This window comes from Lepisma saccharinum, chromosome 7 (genome assembly GCF_977018435.1).
Source record: "Lepisma saccharinum chromosome 7, izLepSacc3.1, whole genome shotgun sequence".
Classification (NCBI taxonomy): Eukaryota; Metazoa; Arthropoda; class Insecta; order Zygentoma; family Lepismatidae; genus Lepisma; species Lepisma saccharinum.
This window is the reverse complement of record NC_139235.1, coordinates 12,728,919-12,748,052: the sequence shown is the minus strand read 5'-3', so window position 1 is coordinate 12,748,052 and position 19,134 is coordinate 12,728,919. Positions and strand designations below refer to the sequence as shown.

General features: G+C 38.8%; 3 protein-coding genes across 3 annotated transcripts in view; 2 read left to right on the top strand and 1 right to left on the bottom strand.

Moving 5' to 3' along the window:
• The window catches only part of LOC145989730 (cell adhesion molecule Dscam1-like), a 505,150-nt gene that overhangs the window by 413,612 nt on the left and 72,404 nt on the right, over window positions 1–19,134 (bottom strand). The gene's annotated exons all lie outside the window — the stretch shown is intronic.
• Window positions 1–19,134, top strand: part of LOC145989733 (cytochrome P450 4C1-like) — a 147,264-nt gene that overhangs the window by 59,111 nt on the left and 69,019 nt on the right. The window lies entirely within an intron of this gene.
• Window positions 9,902–19,134, top strand: part of LOC145989731 (cytochrome P450 4C1-like) — a 49,490-nt gene continuing 40,257 nt past the window's right edge. The window contains exons 1-4 of the mRNA XM_083125005.1: window positions 9,902–10,174; window positions 11,501–11,607; window positions 13,109–13,199; window positions 15,816–16,001. Of these exons, the coding sequence (XP_082981131.1) occupies window positions 10,006–10,174; window positions 11,501–11,607; window positions 13,109–13,199; window positions 15,816–16,001 (553 nt within the window). The 5' untranslated portion in view covers window positions 9,902–10,005. The remainder of the gene's footprint in view (window positions 10,175–11,500; window positions 11,608–13,108; window positions 13,200–15,815; window positions 16,002–19,134) is intronic.

The following is a 19,134-nucleotide window of genomic DNA, read 5'->3' as shown; positions in this document are numbered from 1 at the left end:
ACTTTTCAGCATCCCCTCGTATATATATTTTAATAATAAAAGTGTGACCTACGACAAAATACTGTTCAATTCTTAACTGAAAAGAGATTTGTCAGTTAATAATACAATTATTATCTTCGTCAATTAATAATTATTAACTTTCACCTAAATTTCAAATTCAAATTTCAAAATATATGACACTGCTCTTAAAAATTTAGGAATAGCGCCAATCTTCTTATAATTGTTAGCGCTCTTCGCCGTCATTGCGTCCAATAAACCATATTTCTTCTTCCACTTTACACCTTTCAGGTTCATTTCCATTTTAAGAATCATGTCATTAAAGTTTCTACAAAGTCTTCAACTCTTGGATGTTGCCTACCTAGTTCACTGTTGATTTTGTGGTTCCATCGCTCCACTGCATTATTTGTCTGGTGCCTCCTGCAGAAGCAGTTCCATATGTCCTTAGGCACTAAGGGGTTTTCGAGACATTAACAGTTTAACACACAAATGAAAGCCTACGTAGACAGACAGAGTGAAATAACCTTGGAGGGATTTACAGAGCAGAAGACCATGATAAGTTTCTCAGGTTTGCTATTGCGTAACATTACCTTCGGTATCTGGGATCGGACTGGGTGATGTAGCTCACTGATCATTCATCCTTAAACATGGAGCAACTCGCTACTCATGGTGAGCGTGATGGCAAGGTGCGAGAGGTAATAACTACACACATATGAATGGCAAAACACAACGTTTGAGTATTAAACGCCCAAAGACTGGATCAGCTTGGCTAATGGAAAGGTATACCTGTCTCTGTATAGCAGCTGAATTTCTGCGAAGTATGGTTATGGTCGTGACTGTACAAAGAGTCCGACTCGCGACTCGCATTAACTCTTTCTTCCTCCAATTGTACTTCTCCCTCTATTCATCTAATGCTCGTGACTCTCCTCTCAATATTCGTTCTCAACTCACCGCGACTGACTCCAGACATTTATTGCAATCGAATCTCCTCAATAATGCCGAATCAGTTACCTGTCGTCTCTTCATTGATTGCGATTGTTTACACCTGTTTACAACGATGGCGATCAAGGAAGCTCGGCAATGTCTGACAACGCATTCCTTAGATGTTTCTAGATATTTCCTGTCTGGAAACGTGATGGCTAATTGTCTGGGATTTGGACTTCTTCGTACCTTACATTTTCAAAGATTCTACAGATCGTTACGATTGATACTAGCCAGCTGTCTCTCTACGTCATTACCTTTATTTGTTTTTAAAAACAGGTTTTTCAGTTCCATGTGTTCGCAATTAGGACATGGAATTATTTCTCACTTTTGTGTGTTCGCAATTTGGACGATTTAGGCGCTGTTCGCAATTATGACTGTTCGCAATTAGGACACAACCAAAAATTCAGGTAGTACACACCCCGAAGAACTCTAACCACGAGGAGGATGAATTTGTGGATTTCCCAACAACAAACATTTTTAAAAAATCCTTACAAATTACGTACCTTTCTTCCAAGAACACTGTTCGCTTCACCATCTAAACTCGTGCACGCTTACCTGTAAAAAGAAGAAACACATGCATTAGAATTTATAGTTTATAATCACGAAAGCTGCTGAAATGTTACTTGCATACGATGTTTAGGACATTATTCAAGACATCGTATTAACTGAGAGGATTCAGTGCATAATTAAAACGATATTACTTAATAAAATATATTGTTTTTTAGTATGGTCCTAGGACCCTCATGGTGTTCTCTAGTTGTCTCCAAGAGGTCTTAGAACATCTTGATAATACTGAGTGTAATTTATATTCAAACACTGATGAGCACTAGAAAACATTTGTTATTTTCTCTTGTGTCCTAGAATTTACTAACTTTGTGTGTAAATGCAAGAATAGGTATAAGTTTTCTACAGACATGATTACATAAAAAAATAAATTGAGGTATTTTGTTGTAATAAAATTCTTACACTCGTCGACATTTAAATCATTACATTATCTGTAGTATTCATTATAGTGTATTTATTATGCAACCTACTACGTATTACTGTTTCATTTGTTCCATTATTCTTGCATATTGACGATGGTGTTCAAATCGTTGAGTTTCTGTTACTTTTTAGTATAGAAGCCCTTAATTAATTTATTTATTTATTGAAATTTCCAGTACTGCAGAAGCCATTTTAAACCAGAAAGAAACAACAGTAAAACATGCGATGGTACAATTCAACATCCTTGGATGCAATGGTCTCTTCCATTGCATCGGCGGACAGTGGTCACTGCCAAAGAGGCACGGATATTAGGGTGCCGCTACCTTCAGGATTAAGAACTAATCCTTCGGTAGATACAACCTAATACCAATGAAACAATCACCACAGTCCGCCTCCAGCTAGCTAGTCGGTAGGGGTGGGACACCACTGAAGGTTTTCATTGCAAATAAAGATAATTACTTAAAACAAAAAAAGAAGATTGGAAACAATTTTACTTGAGTTTAATGCTGATTAAGATAATTAAAGAAGAAAGTTTTTAGATACAAAAGTTCTAGTTGTTGTGATTGACATTTTCGAGAGGGGATGATTACTGAATCACCTGAGCTGGCGCACTGTTCTTTAATTTCGTTTTCTTACCCCTTCCATGGGTTCCTGGACGACACTGCCGTGGTGAAGCTCCTATTGTTGCGTCCTGTGGTCCTTTATCAAAACACCGGTTCTACACTGGTCAAACCGATCCATTGGTGCATTTAGTTCCTTGCTCACACTTATGTATTTTATAACACTGTCCGCACAATAAACTTGTACTGAAAATAAGCATAGCAACTTGGACGTCAACTTGTTTTTGTCATCTCACACACTTAGGTATCTTAACACTGTCCACCATAATATCTCTTACACTCGGTACTGCTTAGTGGTCACCGACGGATCTCGATGGTATTCGACACCTCCGTCCTTCACCGTATTCGAGCCAAAACTGTTTCCACAAAATTTAGAATGTTATGGTTATGCCGAAATTGAGTTGACTTTTTGAATTCTATTGGTGGAAATTTGGAGGGAAAAGTTACAAGCAGCAAAGGACAGTTTGCAGTGATGTCAAACCTCCTATGCCTTCAGGCAATATAATCCCGCCACACCAAAGCAAAGTATCCAACCATATTATTATATTACTATAATTCTAGTGACACATCTTTGGAGTTTGCAACCAGTACAGGAGGATGCAGACCAGATGATCGGGACGTATAAAAGGGGTTATTGTGAGACAATGAGTTTTATGACTTGTGCCGCCAGAATGGCTGGAGAGAGACACACAGTTGACAATAGCAGTGGCTGCCTCTGGGCCATTAGTGGAAAGATGAATAGAAGAGAGAGCTAGGTTAGCCGATAGTTGCCAGATTTAAGATATTCGCGAGAACGTTTAGTGTAAAGACATAGGGATTTCAGAAGTAAAGATGGGTGCGATGCGAGGCTAGACTCGGGGCGAATCCGTCATGGGTCATGTGTGGCGATTTAGGGTTTGCGAGGGGGAATCTTACAGCAATACTGGCAAGAAGTTGCTGCGAAATCGGAGAAATGCTGGAAAGATCTAGAAATATGAAGAAATGCTAGAGTTCTTGAATGATATTAGAAAATAATTAGAAATGAAATATAGATATGGACAGTGGTGGAAAAGAACTGTTCCAAACAATAGATTAATATTAAAAACACAAAAGAAAGGATAACATAAAATAAAGAAAAATAAACAAGCCAAAACAGTACCAAGGTAAATAGATCAGTTTCACAAAAGCACTACTTATGTACAATTTTTTCAATGTTGCTGATAAAACATGAATATGAGGTGAATATATCTATTTGGTTTGAGATTATATTGAACTGATTCGGTAGCCTATGGAATAGTGAACGTTGTATGAGTGAAAGCCTGGGAGTTGTAGTGTGGAAAGTTAGAGTGAAATACAGCGAAAAGTTATGAAACTTGTTAAATATAGCGCCATTTCCCTTATTAAGTTCGCAAGATGGTTATTATAGCCATTATCGTCGCTACTGTCAATGAGGCAACAATTAAATTGAGTAAAGATGGTTGGCATAGAAACATTTTTGTAAAAGAGTTCGATTAAGAAAGAAAATGGTATTTGGAATTTCTATATTTAGATTTGAAACAGGAAATCGATGATATAACAATACTTGCATTGTTTCTTCCAAGCAACAAACACCTGATAAAAGGGGAAGAAAGAAAAACGTATGACGTAAAAAAATCATAAAGCAGAACTGGGAAAATTTAATTCGAGGTACGTAAGTATTAATTATTATTAATAAGAAGATATTGTTATTTAGATTATTGTGTGATCTGTGTTTTGCTTAAGTGCAGAATTAATTGAAATTGAATTGTTGTTTTAATTCCAATTTTATGCACAGAAAGGCTACTCGGGACTGAATCTACAGCTTAAAGTGGTATCCGAACCACCATATACCTCCACCGGGTATCGAACCCGGGACTCCTTGATCATAAGTCGACGACGCTACGACTGCGCCGTCGGGGAGGCCCCCACAGGAGTAATTGGGGAAAGCACATGTGAACAACATATATTAGTACTTTTTAAGGTTATGAGAAACTTGATGATATACATTTTGGACTGATTATTTCAATAATGAGTTAAATTCTAAGTTGGATGTTAGTACTGTTACAACCTAATCGTAAAACCTTGGAATGAATGAATGGGGGAGTTATAAGTTTTGTGTGTATAGGAAAATTTGTCTTTTTGACGCCCTTCAAAGAACACGAGAGAAAAAACACTTCTTATCTAAAATCCTTAGATTAAAGTTAACCCGTAACTTGCATGGTGCCAGATTGTAATGTAAAGGGCAAACAGTAGCGAACTTCTTTACAAATTATCATGTATTTTGAACCTTTTTATGGAATTATGACAAACCTTTGTACACTATTTCCGTTATTGCTGTTTTATTACTCAATTTACCTAACGCTACAAAAATCTGCCCTTTTTTCAAAACGGCTCTGTAAGTACAATTTTATGTGACTGTAAGATACAAAAAAATCATATAGTTGTTCAATTATCACACAACATATATGTAATTACACAAAGAAAACAAAATGACATAAAATAAATCACACAAAATAATTTCTGTCAAAATTATTGATTGATTGATTGATTTGCTTTACTTTACTTTGCGTTCTGTGCCACTTTTGGCTAATTTGCGAAGATGGGGATGAGTGGTGATATGATCAAATTGATGAATGGACATTCACAAACATCCATGCCCAGGCAAGGATTCGAACCCATGCTAATTGATCGCAGCGATAATCACTGGAGATAAGTACTTCATTATCACCTTTATCAGTAGATCCCGGACGTTTGGCAAAATGCCTCTTTTTATCTACTGCATATATTGATAAAATCTTTCCGGATATACGTTTTTTATGTTGTTTCGAATGTTTTAGAAGCCTTTTCATTTTGCCTATTTTGCCTATTTGGGACCTCACTGCCTATTTTTAATTATAATGCCTTTTTTTGCCTTTTTCAATGAAATTTGACAATTTTTTTAAAAAATGTGTATAAATTAGTTTTCTCCCAAAAACGTTGTTGGCATTTATTTTTCTTCTGTTTATTATGTGAATAATTTTCGCCTTATTTAAGTAATATTGAACTCACGCATTTTTCAACATTGCTGAAGGAGAAAAGTGTGAGAAAAAAGTATTTCATGCTGAGTTCGGATATTGCCTTTCGGTTAACATTTCTTGTGCATGATTGACTGTTGAAGTGGAGAGGTTGATTTCGAACACAAAGAAGATATTTCTGAAATCTCCCTCTCGAACCTGAAAATTTCAGGAAGTTGCGCCTGAGCTTAGTTTACCTCCGCAACCAGTCTTGACAAGATGGGGAACCTGGATATCAGCAGCTATATATTATGTTAACAACCTTGAAAAAATCAGTGAGGTGATCGATGCTCTTCCAGAAAATGAAGCGGCTTCAATTCGTGAAGTGAAAAAACTCCTGTGCTATTCAAGTTTATTTTTGCACATTATGGTGCATTGCCAGAGACAATTACAATTATAGCATCCATGAAAATCTACGAGGAATCTATGCATTAGATGATGGAAGTGCCAGGAGAAAAGGGGTCAGCTGTTGCGGAAAAGTGCGAACGGGTAGTGAGTGCAAATGAGGACTTGAAACAATTGAAAACAATTTGTGATATTCTAAAAGGTGAAAATGCTGTTACCAAAATGAGTCCAGCTACATTAGCTTGTTTTATGTATGCTCCAATAACTTCTGTCGAAGTAGAAAGATCATTTTCTATTATGAAAAACATTCTCTCTGACAAGACGACTATCAATGAATGTTGAGAACTTTAAAAAAACACCTTGTAGTTATGTGCAATCAAGACGGAGAAAATTGAAATGGTCTTCCCAATGTAGATTTTAATATTTTGCAAGAAATTATAGATAAAAGTAAGCGACTTCCAGATGTGCCCTTTTTCGGTTTATTTTGCCTTTTTTTCATTTTCAGTGCCTATTTTCCACATTATAAATGCCGTTTTGCCTGCCTATTTTAACGAAAATAAATGCCTGAACTTCCGGGCTCTATTTATCAGACTCCAGATCTGACAATTCACTTCCGCTTCCAACTTATTGATGTGTGTCAAGGTTATTTTCACTAAAAAAACGGATCGTCAACTCGCTTACGCAAACAGCGTCGCGTGGGACCGTGGGACCCACGAGTGTCTATTGCTCTGAAACTAAAACGCAGCTAGCGAAGTGGTGCGGGCAGGTTACGTGATTTTCCAAAACATAAAGCTACCGAAAAGGAGAGGGAAGTGCGTGTTATTGCTTCCGAGAGCGAGAGCTTTGTTCTAGGCCACGGGTCCCAGGGACCACGCCAGTTACGGGATTTAAAAAGGGTGTAAAGAGCCCTTAGAGAAAGGTTGAAAGTTCAGGGTTGTAAAGGATCTGCACAGGATACATACAACACATTAAAAACGTAAGGAGAGACTAAACACTTCCTCAGCAACAGCGTGAGAGACTCGCTCTTCTCAAAAAGCTAGTAACATTTCTTGAAACACTGCTATCATCTCTCGACATGGATGATTAGGCCTAACAGTTGGGAAGATAGAAACCTTGTCTGACGAAAGTAAAATCGGCACGTTCGATGAGAATTTAAAATAACATTACATGTACGACACATTGCAAGGTTCAACCCTTGCAGCAAATGACGATGTGTGAGACAGCTGTGTCCAATCCGCAGCCTAGTTAAAAATTACTTCTTCTCGACGGGAGAGACAGTACTAATATTGGACTTGACTTACCTCATCCCACTAAACCCTTGCAGTAAGGAATGGATGTAGAGAGAGAGAGAGAAGGGGGGGGGGGAATTCTCATATTTTATCAGGGTTGCTGTAAAAACACATCATCACCTCATAAGAAATAAATCTCGTCAAGAACTCTAATAAAGTTACATTTCAATTCCATCTATTATGAAGCCACATATAAAAAACACTCAATCTTTGACCTCAAGATTATTATCTTACAAATATGATTTTGAGCCAGACAGAATTTTCTTTGATAATCGTCTTCATAAAAAGAAAGATACAAGTGCATATAATGACTTCTCGGCTCCGGTACCCTTTTCTACACCCTCGATTTTTCGCACATTTCAAATATTCTCGTTACAAAAATTAGTTCTTCATAATAAACATTGTTTCTAAATAGCGCGGGAAGTAATTTTTTAGATCTACGTGCTACGAAACTTACGTTTTTTATGAAATTAAAATTCCTTGCGTAACGTCAAAAAGGTTTTTCAGACCTTTATGATGGCGAATGATGCATTCATGTCACAGGCGCAAGTCTGAAGATTTCGGATGATCGATTGAAGTCACAGGCGCACGTCTGATTTTCTTCTTTTTCTTCTTATGATTGACTTGTGCAATAGGAACATTTGCAATTGCGATTTGTGTGATATATTGGCGGATTGGACATTTCAGACATTGGATTTCATTTATGCGACTTCAGAAATTGGAAATAATTATTTTCTTTTGCAACTGCATGCCGTAAAGGGGAGGGTTGTTTTTTCTAAATGACTTGTGGGATGGTATAATTTGCGACTTCTAATTTTTATGATGGGAAGGGAGTGGAGGTTGGTATTCTGTGGAAAAGGACAACAAGGACTTTCAACGTAGGTGTTACTTCATTTTTGTAATTACAAATTGAACTTCGACCCACAATTCAATACCTGGCCTTGGTAAAAAGAGGTGAGTTACCTTCTTTGGTTTAATTTTAGCCTTCATTTTTTGTATCTTCATGTGTCGATGCGGAAAACAGTGAGAAATAGTGTTGGGGGCAGGTGACTTCGGCCAATTTCTAACATGCCTTTAAAAGGGACTCTATAGATAAAGGCGGGGCCGCGGTAGCGGTAGGGGGTGCTAAGTCAATTACCCCAGGGGCGGAGCCCGGAACCGGTGGGAAATTTGGACTCAACAATTTCAAACGACAAAATCGCAACTTTAAACGGCTGTACAGTCGTAAATACTTCTTTCCGCGCTCCAATTTTTTAAAATTCACAAATAGGATCACATAATCTTCATAATGAAAAAAAATATTCAAAATTCGAGGGTGTAGAATAGGGTACCCGACCCGACTTCTCTAGCAAATATTAATTTAACCTAAATTTTGGTACAAACTATCCTATTGATTCATTGCATGGCATTCAGCGATCAACTTCCCCCACAATTCATTGCGCGAAATCACGCCCTGCCGCCATATTTCGGGCAAACAGATCAGATCCTGGGTTGAAAACATGCCGGGTACGCATTGTGCGTATGGTATTTGTCGAAATGATTCAAGGTATGATTATATCATGAACATGTGAGGAATGCATAGGTATAAAATATCCTAAATTTCCTCGCTGTAACAAGGTTTTCTTTTGCATTCCTAAACATCCGCAAATCTGTTTGCCAGACTTGATGCTGTTTCTTCCCAAAGTGGACTTCATGATGACGTCAGGTTGAATATCATCCATCCATTGCGTTTCTAGAGACTTTAGAATTATAAAACCAAACTGTTTTCCTCGCATTAAACGTAAGAGCAAGGTTGTCAAATTCTAATTCTATTGGATTCTGCAATAGAACCGGAATCTTTTTTCTCGCACAATTTTAATTTGGTCCAAGTTCTGTATTGTTTCATTGAAAAAAAAAGTCCTGGAACGAATTTAAAATTTGATCCGGAAAAAAAGTTACTGGATCGTATTTAAATTGATCCGGGAAAAAAGGTTCTTGGACAGTATTTAAATTGATACCGAAAATAGGTTCCTGGACCGAATTGAAATACTTTACAGATAAAAAGGTTCTTTACGGTCCAAAACCTATTTACTCTTGCTGATTTTCTCTCCTGGACTGGAATATAATTTATCCTGGACTTTTAAGAACCCTAACATTAGTCTGGTACAAAGATTCAGGTAGCAATAATTTATTGATTGATTGGTTTTATTTTACTTCACTTTTTGTGCCACTTTTGGCTAATTTACGAAGATGGGGATGAGTGATGATATGATGAAATTGATGAAAAGACACACAAACATCCATGTCCAGGCCGGGATTCGAAACCGGGACCCCTGGCGTCGTAGCGCGATGTGCTAACCACTCCGCCACGGGGGCGGCACAGGTAACCTCTATATTTCCGGTTATTACTGGGCGACACATGTAATCTGCTGGACAATGAATGTCATTTTCCCCGCTGTCATTTGTATGTACTCAACACCAGAAGGTCACGAATGTTAATGGCATTGCAGTACAGAACGAGAGGTTGGCTCATGGTTGCATTTACATCACACGTTGGAACGAGTTAGAATAGATAAGGAGGTAGGAATCTTCGAAGCTAAAAGCAGCAGAATCATCGTGTCAGGAGATAACACTCAGATAGCAAGGAAGAGGTCAAAAGTGATGAAGTAACAGTCTCTTACAGTTTATCGACGCAGTGCAAGAATACAAAACTCCGAGTATTGGTCCAGCACGACTTAAGTTTACAACACGGTTGCGATGACTTCGTTGATTGTCTACGGTTTACTCTTCCTGCCCGTGTTCATTGTGCTTGCCGCCAAATGGCTGAAGAGGGGCAGGATCATCCACTACATCGACCAGCTTCCTGGGCCGAAGGCGTATCCTATAGTTGGAAATTCACCGACATTTTTCAACGCATCACGTGAAGGTTAGTGGCATAATATGCACCACAAAGCAGGGTTGGTAAAGGTCCATGAGTTCTTTGGGTTCCGCAACAGGACCGGAACCTTTTATCACATTTTAAATTCGGTCCAAATTGCGTATTGTTTCATTGAAGAAAGGTTCCTCGACCGTATTTAAATTCATCCGGAACAAAGGTTCTTGAACCGTATTTAAATTGATCCGAAAAAAGGTTTCTGGGCCGAATTGAATTACTTTGCAGGTAAAAAAGGTTCTTTATGGTCCAGAACCCATTTACGCTTGCTGATTTTCTCTCCTGGACCGAAATCGAATTTATTTAAAATTCCTGCACCTTTAGCAACCATGCCACAAAGGCCTTACTAAATTTAGCACTTAATTGTGAACTTATTATAAAGGAAATTTACCCACAGTAACCCAAATTACGTGAAAATATGTCACTGTTAAGTCATCTCATAGAAATTGAATTTTATTTGCTTTCATTTCGTTATTAAAAGATCGTTTTTTCCCCATACGTTTATTGCGACGATGTGAATCAATGCTGATTAGTTGAAATATGTAAACGATTAATCACAAAAAATTCTACACTTTGGGGGTTTTAAGGTAAGATCTTAAAAGCCAACCTTATTACACCCGGGTAACTTCAGGTCAACGATGTCCTGGCGTCTGGACATACGGTTAGTATAATCCTATGCAAGGTTGTGTTATGTTCATATATGTGCTTAGTGCTCCTTTACAGACTCAGCTTTTAACATTTGTAAGGAGATTGTAGTCCTCAAGAGACAGGTGTTGATTTTATTTATTCATGGTAAGGGGCTTGACCCCGTGTAATGTCATGGGTGCAAATAGCGTAAGTGCTGAGACACAAACAATTTTAATTTTTTTAAATTTTAATATATCAATGTACGCTTTGGCAACAAGAGCTTATCGAAGAGGAGAGCTAATCTAATGGGGCTTGAGTCATCCCTTTCCGAAATGTATAACCGTGAAAAACAATTTCGTGGTGGATTTGTAGGAATGTGTGTCTTGGAAAAAGTACAAATCAACAAATAAATTAATATTTTAAAAACTGAATATCGGTTAGCAGTGCAGTTTTTGTGCGTTGAGGGAAGCGTACAAATAACTAAATTAATGTGTATCAACATTTAAGGCTCCAGGTTCAGCTCATCAAAAAATAAAATCCTAAATAGAGCATTGTCTGGTATGACTCGAACTCGGTAAGATCGGGCTTCTACCCTTGGTGCAGTTCGCAGGGCACTGCATGACAATTGTAATTAATTTTTGTATTGCATTAATAAATTACCTGCCATTTACTTACTTTTCTTATATTCTCCAGAACTTTTCAGCACATTATCGGGTGTGGCAAAGAAATATGGTCCATTGTACAGGATGTGGGCTGGATGGATACCGGACGTCAATGTCATGCACCCTAAGGATATGGAAGTAAGTCATTGGTTTCAATATCTCTTATAATTTTCATTCGTGTATCATTTCTGTACTTCTTTGGGAAATAAACCGAGACGTAACACTACTTTATGCTCCGAAGAAACTTAGATTTGTATATTAGTTTAAAGACGAATCCAACCTGTCCAGATAATGAGGATGAATGAAGAGATTAAAGATGAATGGGATTCTTATCGAGAACCTTCTTAAATGCCCTCAGTCATTTGATGGGAACTGTTTCTAGTGTATTTTATAAATTCGCCAATATTGCACACTAAGAAAAACGATCTCCAATAATGAAAGCATTCTAGTGATATATCATCCAGGTTAGTTCCAGATATGCTTTCGAGAGATAATGTTACACTCATCTTCAGGGACTGCGATATAACGCCACTGTCATCTTCAGTGATAGAGAGGAGTCACTGTGATTTTCAGGGATGGAGAGCTAATATCACAATCATCTTCAGAGAGTGAGATTTAACGTCACTGTCACCTGCAGCGATAGGCCTAACACCACTGTCAACTTCAGCCATAGAGAGCTAACGTCTCTATCATATTCAGGGAATAAGAGCTAACGTCCCAGTCATATTCAGTGATTGACAGCTAACGTCATTGTCATATTTAGCGATTAAAATCTAACGTTACTGTCATCTTGAGCAATATAATGCTAACGTCACAGTCATATTCAGTGATTGAGAGTTATCGTCACTGTCATCTTCAGGGATTGAGATCTAACGTCACTCTAATCTTTAGACGTAGAGAGCTAACGTCACAGTCATATTCAGTGATTGAGAGTTGACGTCACTCTCATATTCAGGGATTGAGATCTAACGTCACTGTCATCTTCATGGATTGAGAGTTAACGTCATTGTCATATTCAGGGAATGAGATCTAACCTCACTGTCATCTTCAGCAATATAGAGCTAACGTCACAGTCATATTCAGTGATTGAGAGTTAACGTCATTCTCATATTCAGGCATTGAGATCTAAGGCCACTGTCATCTTCAGCAATATAGAGCTAACGTCACTGTCATCTTCATGGATTGAGAGTTAACGTCACTGTCTTATTCAGGGATTGAGATCTAACGTCACAGTCATATTCAGTGAGTGAGAACTAACGTCATTGTCATATTCAGGGATTGAGATCTAACGTCACTGTCATCTTCAGCAATATAGAGCTAACGTCACTGTCATATTCAGGGATTGAGATCTAATGCCATGTTCATCTTCTCTGAGATTGAAAGGTAACGTCTTTAAGAACTGAACTGAGACTTAACTTCACTCTCATATTCAGGGATTTAGAGCTAATGTTACTCTCATCTTCAGAGATTGAAGTGAAGATGGAGGTGACTTTATCTCTCGGTAGTATCAGGAACTAACCAGAATGATATCCAGAGATAGAATATCGCCTTCAAGAGAGCTTGAAAATTTTCTTTCATCCCTATAGTTTCTATGAATATTCAAATTAAAACTAAATTTCCATATCGTTTTCGTTTCTAGGTTGTTCTCAGCAGTTCGAAGCATCTAGACAAGGCCCCTAGCTATTTGTTTCTACATTCTTGGCTGGGAACAGGGTTGCTGACAAGCACAGGTAGGTAAAGTCTCCGATCTTGTGGATTTTCTAGATTGATATATATCCGCAAAGGTCCACATTTACACTAGAGATATAAATTGAGTCAATATGAAATGAAGACGATCCAAGCATTGTGAAAAATTTGAACATAATTACGTACACGCAGTTTCATTTTTATATACTTATATACAACCTTCGTCACCCACACCCAAATGTTTACACATTAACTTCTCCAACGGAAACTGAGATGTAATGGATGACCTTTTGAGAAGGCATTTAAAAGTCAATCTCAGTTCTACGTAATACAGCCCGGTAACTGAAGTTTTGCAAGTCAACAAAGCTCTGATGACTGGACGAATGGCCAGTAAAATTCTCTGTATGATTGTGTGTTGCCTCATTTTTCTTCCATACATGTTCTGAATGCCATTTACTACCTCAGCTATTCACACGGAAAAATTTTTTACTCCTCAGAGACAAGTGTTGATTCTAGTTATGGTAAGGGGCCATATAATGACCTCGTATAATGTAACGGGTTCAAATACCCCAAGCGCTGGCGTACCCACAATTGTTATATAACTCAATGAACCAAGAAAAACGAAAATGATTTATTCTGTCTTTGGAAATGTCACACATGCTAGAATAACACCATTAAGCCATGTTTCCATGATAACCAAAAACTCAAAATGCTGAACAAGGCAGAATTTATTTTACTAGAGTACTAGATAGAAAATGGAAGGAGGCCAAGGAAATAGAGAAGAAAGGGGAAGAAGACAGAATTTACTGGAATGGGCAAAGAATCGAAGAAGGTGTTAGAAAGAGTAGAAAGGACAAGAGCGAAGGAGGAGAGAAGAAGGAAGAGGAATGAAGAAAGAAAGGATAAGAAAAAAGAGCATGAGATAAGGAGTTCAACCACGTTCCAGATGAAAGGAAATGTTTATCAAAATCGTCTGTCAGATGAAACAGCAGTTGACAGGAGAAGGCTACCTGCTGGAACACCTGGAAATGAATGTTCCAGATAAACAACTATCTAATTATCTTGTGTCTGGAGGGGAGTTATTTTTGTGTATATATATCTCTCTTCCTGTTTTGTACCTTATTTCATTTGTATTTGGTACATAGTCTGAAGAAGACCTTGCTAGAAGGTTGAAAGGTAACGTTTTGTTTATATTTTAAAAATAAAGTAAATTCTGCCTTGGTCAACATTTTTAGTTTTTGGTTAACATGGTAGAGAACGTGCCTCGGGTGCTTATACAGTGCCTGTTTCGTTGAGTCGCCTGCGGAACGTCGGCTAGCTCGGCGAGAAGTAAGTTCGCATCTGCCGGCATATAGACCCAGCTGTACGCTGACTTGCCACCGGACGCGTCAGATAGCTGGTGTCCAGTTTGCATGTGTTTGTGAAGTGTTAAGGTGTTATCAAGTGTTTAGTTTACGTATTACTGGTGCTTTTCTGCAGTCTAATAATGCCACGCTATCCGTACAATTTGAAACAACGTAATTTTATGCACGACTCTTACCTCATTACGAATTCGTTTAGGGATGTTCATGTTTTACACAGAGGCAGTGTTCGGATGGATACTTGTGACCAAAGTTAGGTAATCAGGGCCTGTTCTTGATAAGAAGCAAAGGCTAAAACGGCGTGTGCTTAATGAGGAGAAAAGTTGAAGTACGATCAAAAATCCCTCTGGCGGTTTGAACAAGAAACATACATTTTCATGACGTCTGCATGGCGAGCTACCAAGCTTTCAAACCTGAAACCATACTAGAAGAATTGAAAGAATATATCAAGAGGGAAACTGAAGCAATTTTGGAAGATGAACTGATACGTGATTGTGAAAGTTCCTTTAAAAATGCCGTAAATGTGTGGTTGCAGGAGGACATCACTTCCAACGCCTCGTGAAACAAGGTACGTGCTCATTTTAATTGCAACTGTCCATGTAATTGTATGAGCTTCCTTCATTACCGTATCAAACTTCTCTAAATAGAGAATCATATCAAGTCAGGATTCTGAACCTCAGTCATCGGCGGTTACTCATTCAAAGAATGCCATGTCAGGTATTAACAAATCTTTCTGGTTTACTAGAGTTAAGGTGATGAGCAAATGGCAGGACAATAACCAGGGTTACGGGGAAGAGAACAAAACTGAGAGCAACGGGTGGTGTGGGGTCTTTTGCCTGGAGTCGTCGAACAAGTAACAACTGAGGAGATTGAGCGGTCGATCACAATTCGATTCGATCAGCCATCAGCGGAACTTTATCATCAGAGACAGACAGGTATAGTCCTTTCCAACCATGTTGATCTAGACTAGGTATAAATCCAAATGCTTGTGTTTTGTCATTTCCAAGTGTGTAGTTAGTACCTCTATCTCGTTACTATTAGACTTACCAAGAAGAGCGAGTACTCAAATCAAGAGAATGAATGATACCTCGAGTTTCTTCACTAACCTCAATGGTTAAAGGTTCTTGGTTCGATCCAACGTTAATGAGAGAACGTTACATTACATAGCTAGCGGCTCCAGTTACACGGATATTGCATCCTGTTTGCCGGCAGACGGGATTATACTTTCCGCAGTGTTAACCGCCGTTCTGTGGGCGACTAGACCGAAAAAACATTGTATTTTCCCCTCTCTCCCACCAGGATCCAAGTGGCACTCTCACAGGAAGATGATCACGCCCACCTTCCACTTCAAGATCCTGGATAACTTCGTGCATGTGTTCAACGAGAACTCAGAGGTGCTGGTGCAGAATTTGAAGAAAGAGATTAACTCGGAGAAGTTCAACGTGTACCCTTACATCACGGCCTGTGCCATGGATATCATCTGTGGTAAGTTGTGCTCAGGGGCTCTGTCTGGCTAAATAGTCAAGTGTTCTCCTCGTGGGTAACTCTAACAGCATGTAGTTCTTGAAAGGTGCAAAGAAGATGTATTTTCACTGCTGGAAATCTTAACCTCTGCTTTGTACTGACGTTTCTGTATTCAGCAAGGTTCTTCGCAAAGCTTCTCAGCAAAGCATTTCCTTTTTGTGAGCCACGGAACTTTCAACGCCTCATTTCCTCATTAACATTATTTGATTTAAATTTTGAGAGTTTTTTAAAGAGATTTTCCGACCGTTTTTTCTTTCTCTTTTGTTCAGTGGTTTCCAAAGTGCGCGCCGAGAAATATGCCAATATTTTCACTGAATGGCACATACTTGTTAGTCTACACGTGTCGAATTCAGTCAATGGTATGATTGTTCGAAATACGTGTCTCTTTAGTACTTTTTACATACATACGTGGGTTGTAAATATAGTAGTGGCAACACTGTCAGGAAAAGGTAATGACACCGTGCATGTGCTATCAGGCAGTGAGCAATGTTAGTTTGGAGTGTCAAAAGTGGTCGGTGCAGCGAGTGGTGTTGTGTATGTGGGAGGTTGAAATGAACACCATTTTCTGTACTGCTCTAAAACATGTTTACAAAGGTAGAACAGTGATTGTGTATCAAAATCCAGGTTCGATCATGACAAAAATGCACAAGAATATGATCAAAACTTGCACGAAGCCTGAAGCAACAATAACTAGCTTTACCTGAAGGTTCCACAATGGTGATAATATTGAGAACCCAGGATGATGCAATTTTCCTCATGTTGAGGTTGTTCTCACAGACGCATCGCAATCTCCTAAAGAAATGCGCTTACCCATTATGCAACCATCAGATACGGCTAGGTATTGTTGCTACAGGCTTCATGAAAGTCTTGCTGACATTGTCGTGCATTTTTTCCACAGGCAACCTGGATTTTGATCCACAATCAATGTTCTAAGTTTGTAGACATGTTTTAGAGCAGTGCAGAAAACGGTGTTCATTTCAACGTCGTACATACACCACAGCACTCGCTGTACCGACCACGTTTGGCACTCCACACATCGACATTGGCCCAAACTGACATTGCTCACTGCCTGATAACACATGCAGGGTGTTATCACCTTTTCCTGACAGTGTTGCCACTACTTTATTTACAACCCACGTAAAATGTTTCTGAATTTGAAACATGTGTTAATTTTTTAACTTAAGCAAAGTAACTACACTAAGTGAGCTTTGCAAGTGTTAAATAGGCCTACATTCTGACTTGGGCGCCACGGAAAAATCTTGAAACACTAAGGGCGCCGTCAAACAAAAAAGTTTGGGAACCACTGTATCATCACAGATTTCCATATTTGTTCGGCTTTCCGAAACAGATATGATTACATTTTTGTTAGTGTGTTACTATTTTAATTCATATTTATTATATTTTGGGTTAGTCTGATTGGTTTTTAGGTGTTTGCAGTGAGGGTGGAAGTAGTTTGGTTAGGTTGCATGTTAGTAGTGTGATTGAAAGGAAGTATTGTTGTTCTTAAGCCTTTGCGGCGATCCAGCAAGAAGAGTACTGGATATGGACCATAGTGCTCGCGGAGCCGTCATTTTGTTATATCTCCCTTTCATTTGTGCCAGTTTGATAGAATGATATTCATTGTTGCCACCAGAGGTCAATAAAATCATTTACGCAATGACGTAATAAGGAAGCCTCTGTGCAACGTCGCAGCCCTTCAGGCAGCGCATTTTGAATTCTGACACAGGGAAAAGAAGTGGTTTTCCTTAAAGTAGACACTTTGTGATGGTTTCGACAAACCACGATATGGAAGAGAAGGCTATGTACATTTTATACTGGTTAAAGTTCCCGAACTTTCACTCACCATTCACATAGTTCCTGAACTTTCTCTTCCATACAACGTGGAGAATTGATATAAACAGTGAATCATTGTGGTCTTGGTTATTTTCACAAGTGAGAATCAAACTGGCAAGAAACTTTTACTTATGTAGCCTTATGGCATTATGTAAATAAACTCGCCTCAACTGTGACGTTGTTGTCGCTATACATTCGAACAGGTATGCCGTGATTAAAAACAGAAACTTCGGGTTGTTATTTTTAGTCAACAGCATTAGTGGTGTTCGGTGTCACGAGTATTTACAATGATACCCTTCGTAGGCTGCTGGGAACCTAGGTTGCCAGTTAAATTTTCAATTTATATCCTAAAAGTGATTTCCAGGAGACCTGACAGTGTTACCATCTACAGTGCGTTCCTTTTGGCACGTCCCGTAACGTCTCAATTATTTACGCACAAATCTTCAGCATGTAGACAATTATATTTGTATTGCATAATGAGTACTAACCTCTGTTATAAAGAGTTGTTTAACCCTTCGGGACGCGCGCCATTGTAAATTTGACAACAGCGTTGTTCTTCTGTTAATGACAAAGGCATTTGTTATCGTTTCAACGTGGCTCCCGTGTCTATTCTTTGCTTTGACTCTCCTCCACCACTTCCATAAGTTCAAGTAACTCCCCTAAAGGTTTGTCAGTGGCAAATAAGGTTTCGAACAATGAGCGTCAGTAGTAGACCAAAATAGAGAGTTCGAAGCCCTCATTTGGGGCTCGAATCATCATGTGGGGCTCAGTGTTGCCAACTCACCCCACGAAAATTTCACCAACTATTTCGTAGCTTTTTATGTATATTTTGAGGGCAGAGTTGGCAACACTGTGGACCCACTGTAGCCTTTTATGAGGGGGGTCTACCCTGTTTACATCTGGCAACACTGCCGTAGATTGACAGTGTTGTCAACTGGGTTCACTGTAAAGTTTTATCAAAGGGCCTGAGGGGCTCATGTACCTATGTCTGGCAACACTGTTGGGGACCTAGTGTTGGCGACCTGTGGGCTTTTACTGTAGCTTTTTATGAGGGGGACCCATTGTCCCCTTGTTATATTTGGCAACCCACTTCACAAAAATTCCACTATATGATCTTTCACAGGCTAAGCTAACCTACAAATAGTGGCAGCACTGACTTATAAACCCACTGGGTCCTCTTGGCATGTTTTTTCATGATGTGTTGCTAGGCTATTGAGCATCTTGGCGTTGTTGAGGGGGTTATAGTTTGTTTTTTTATGCT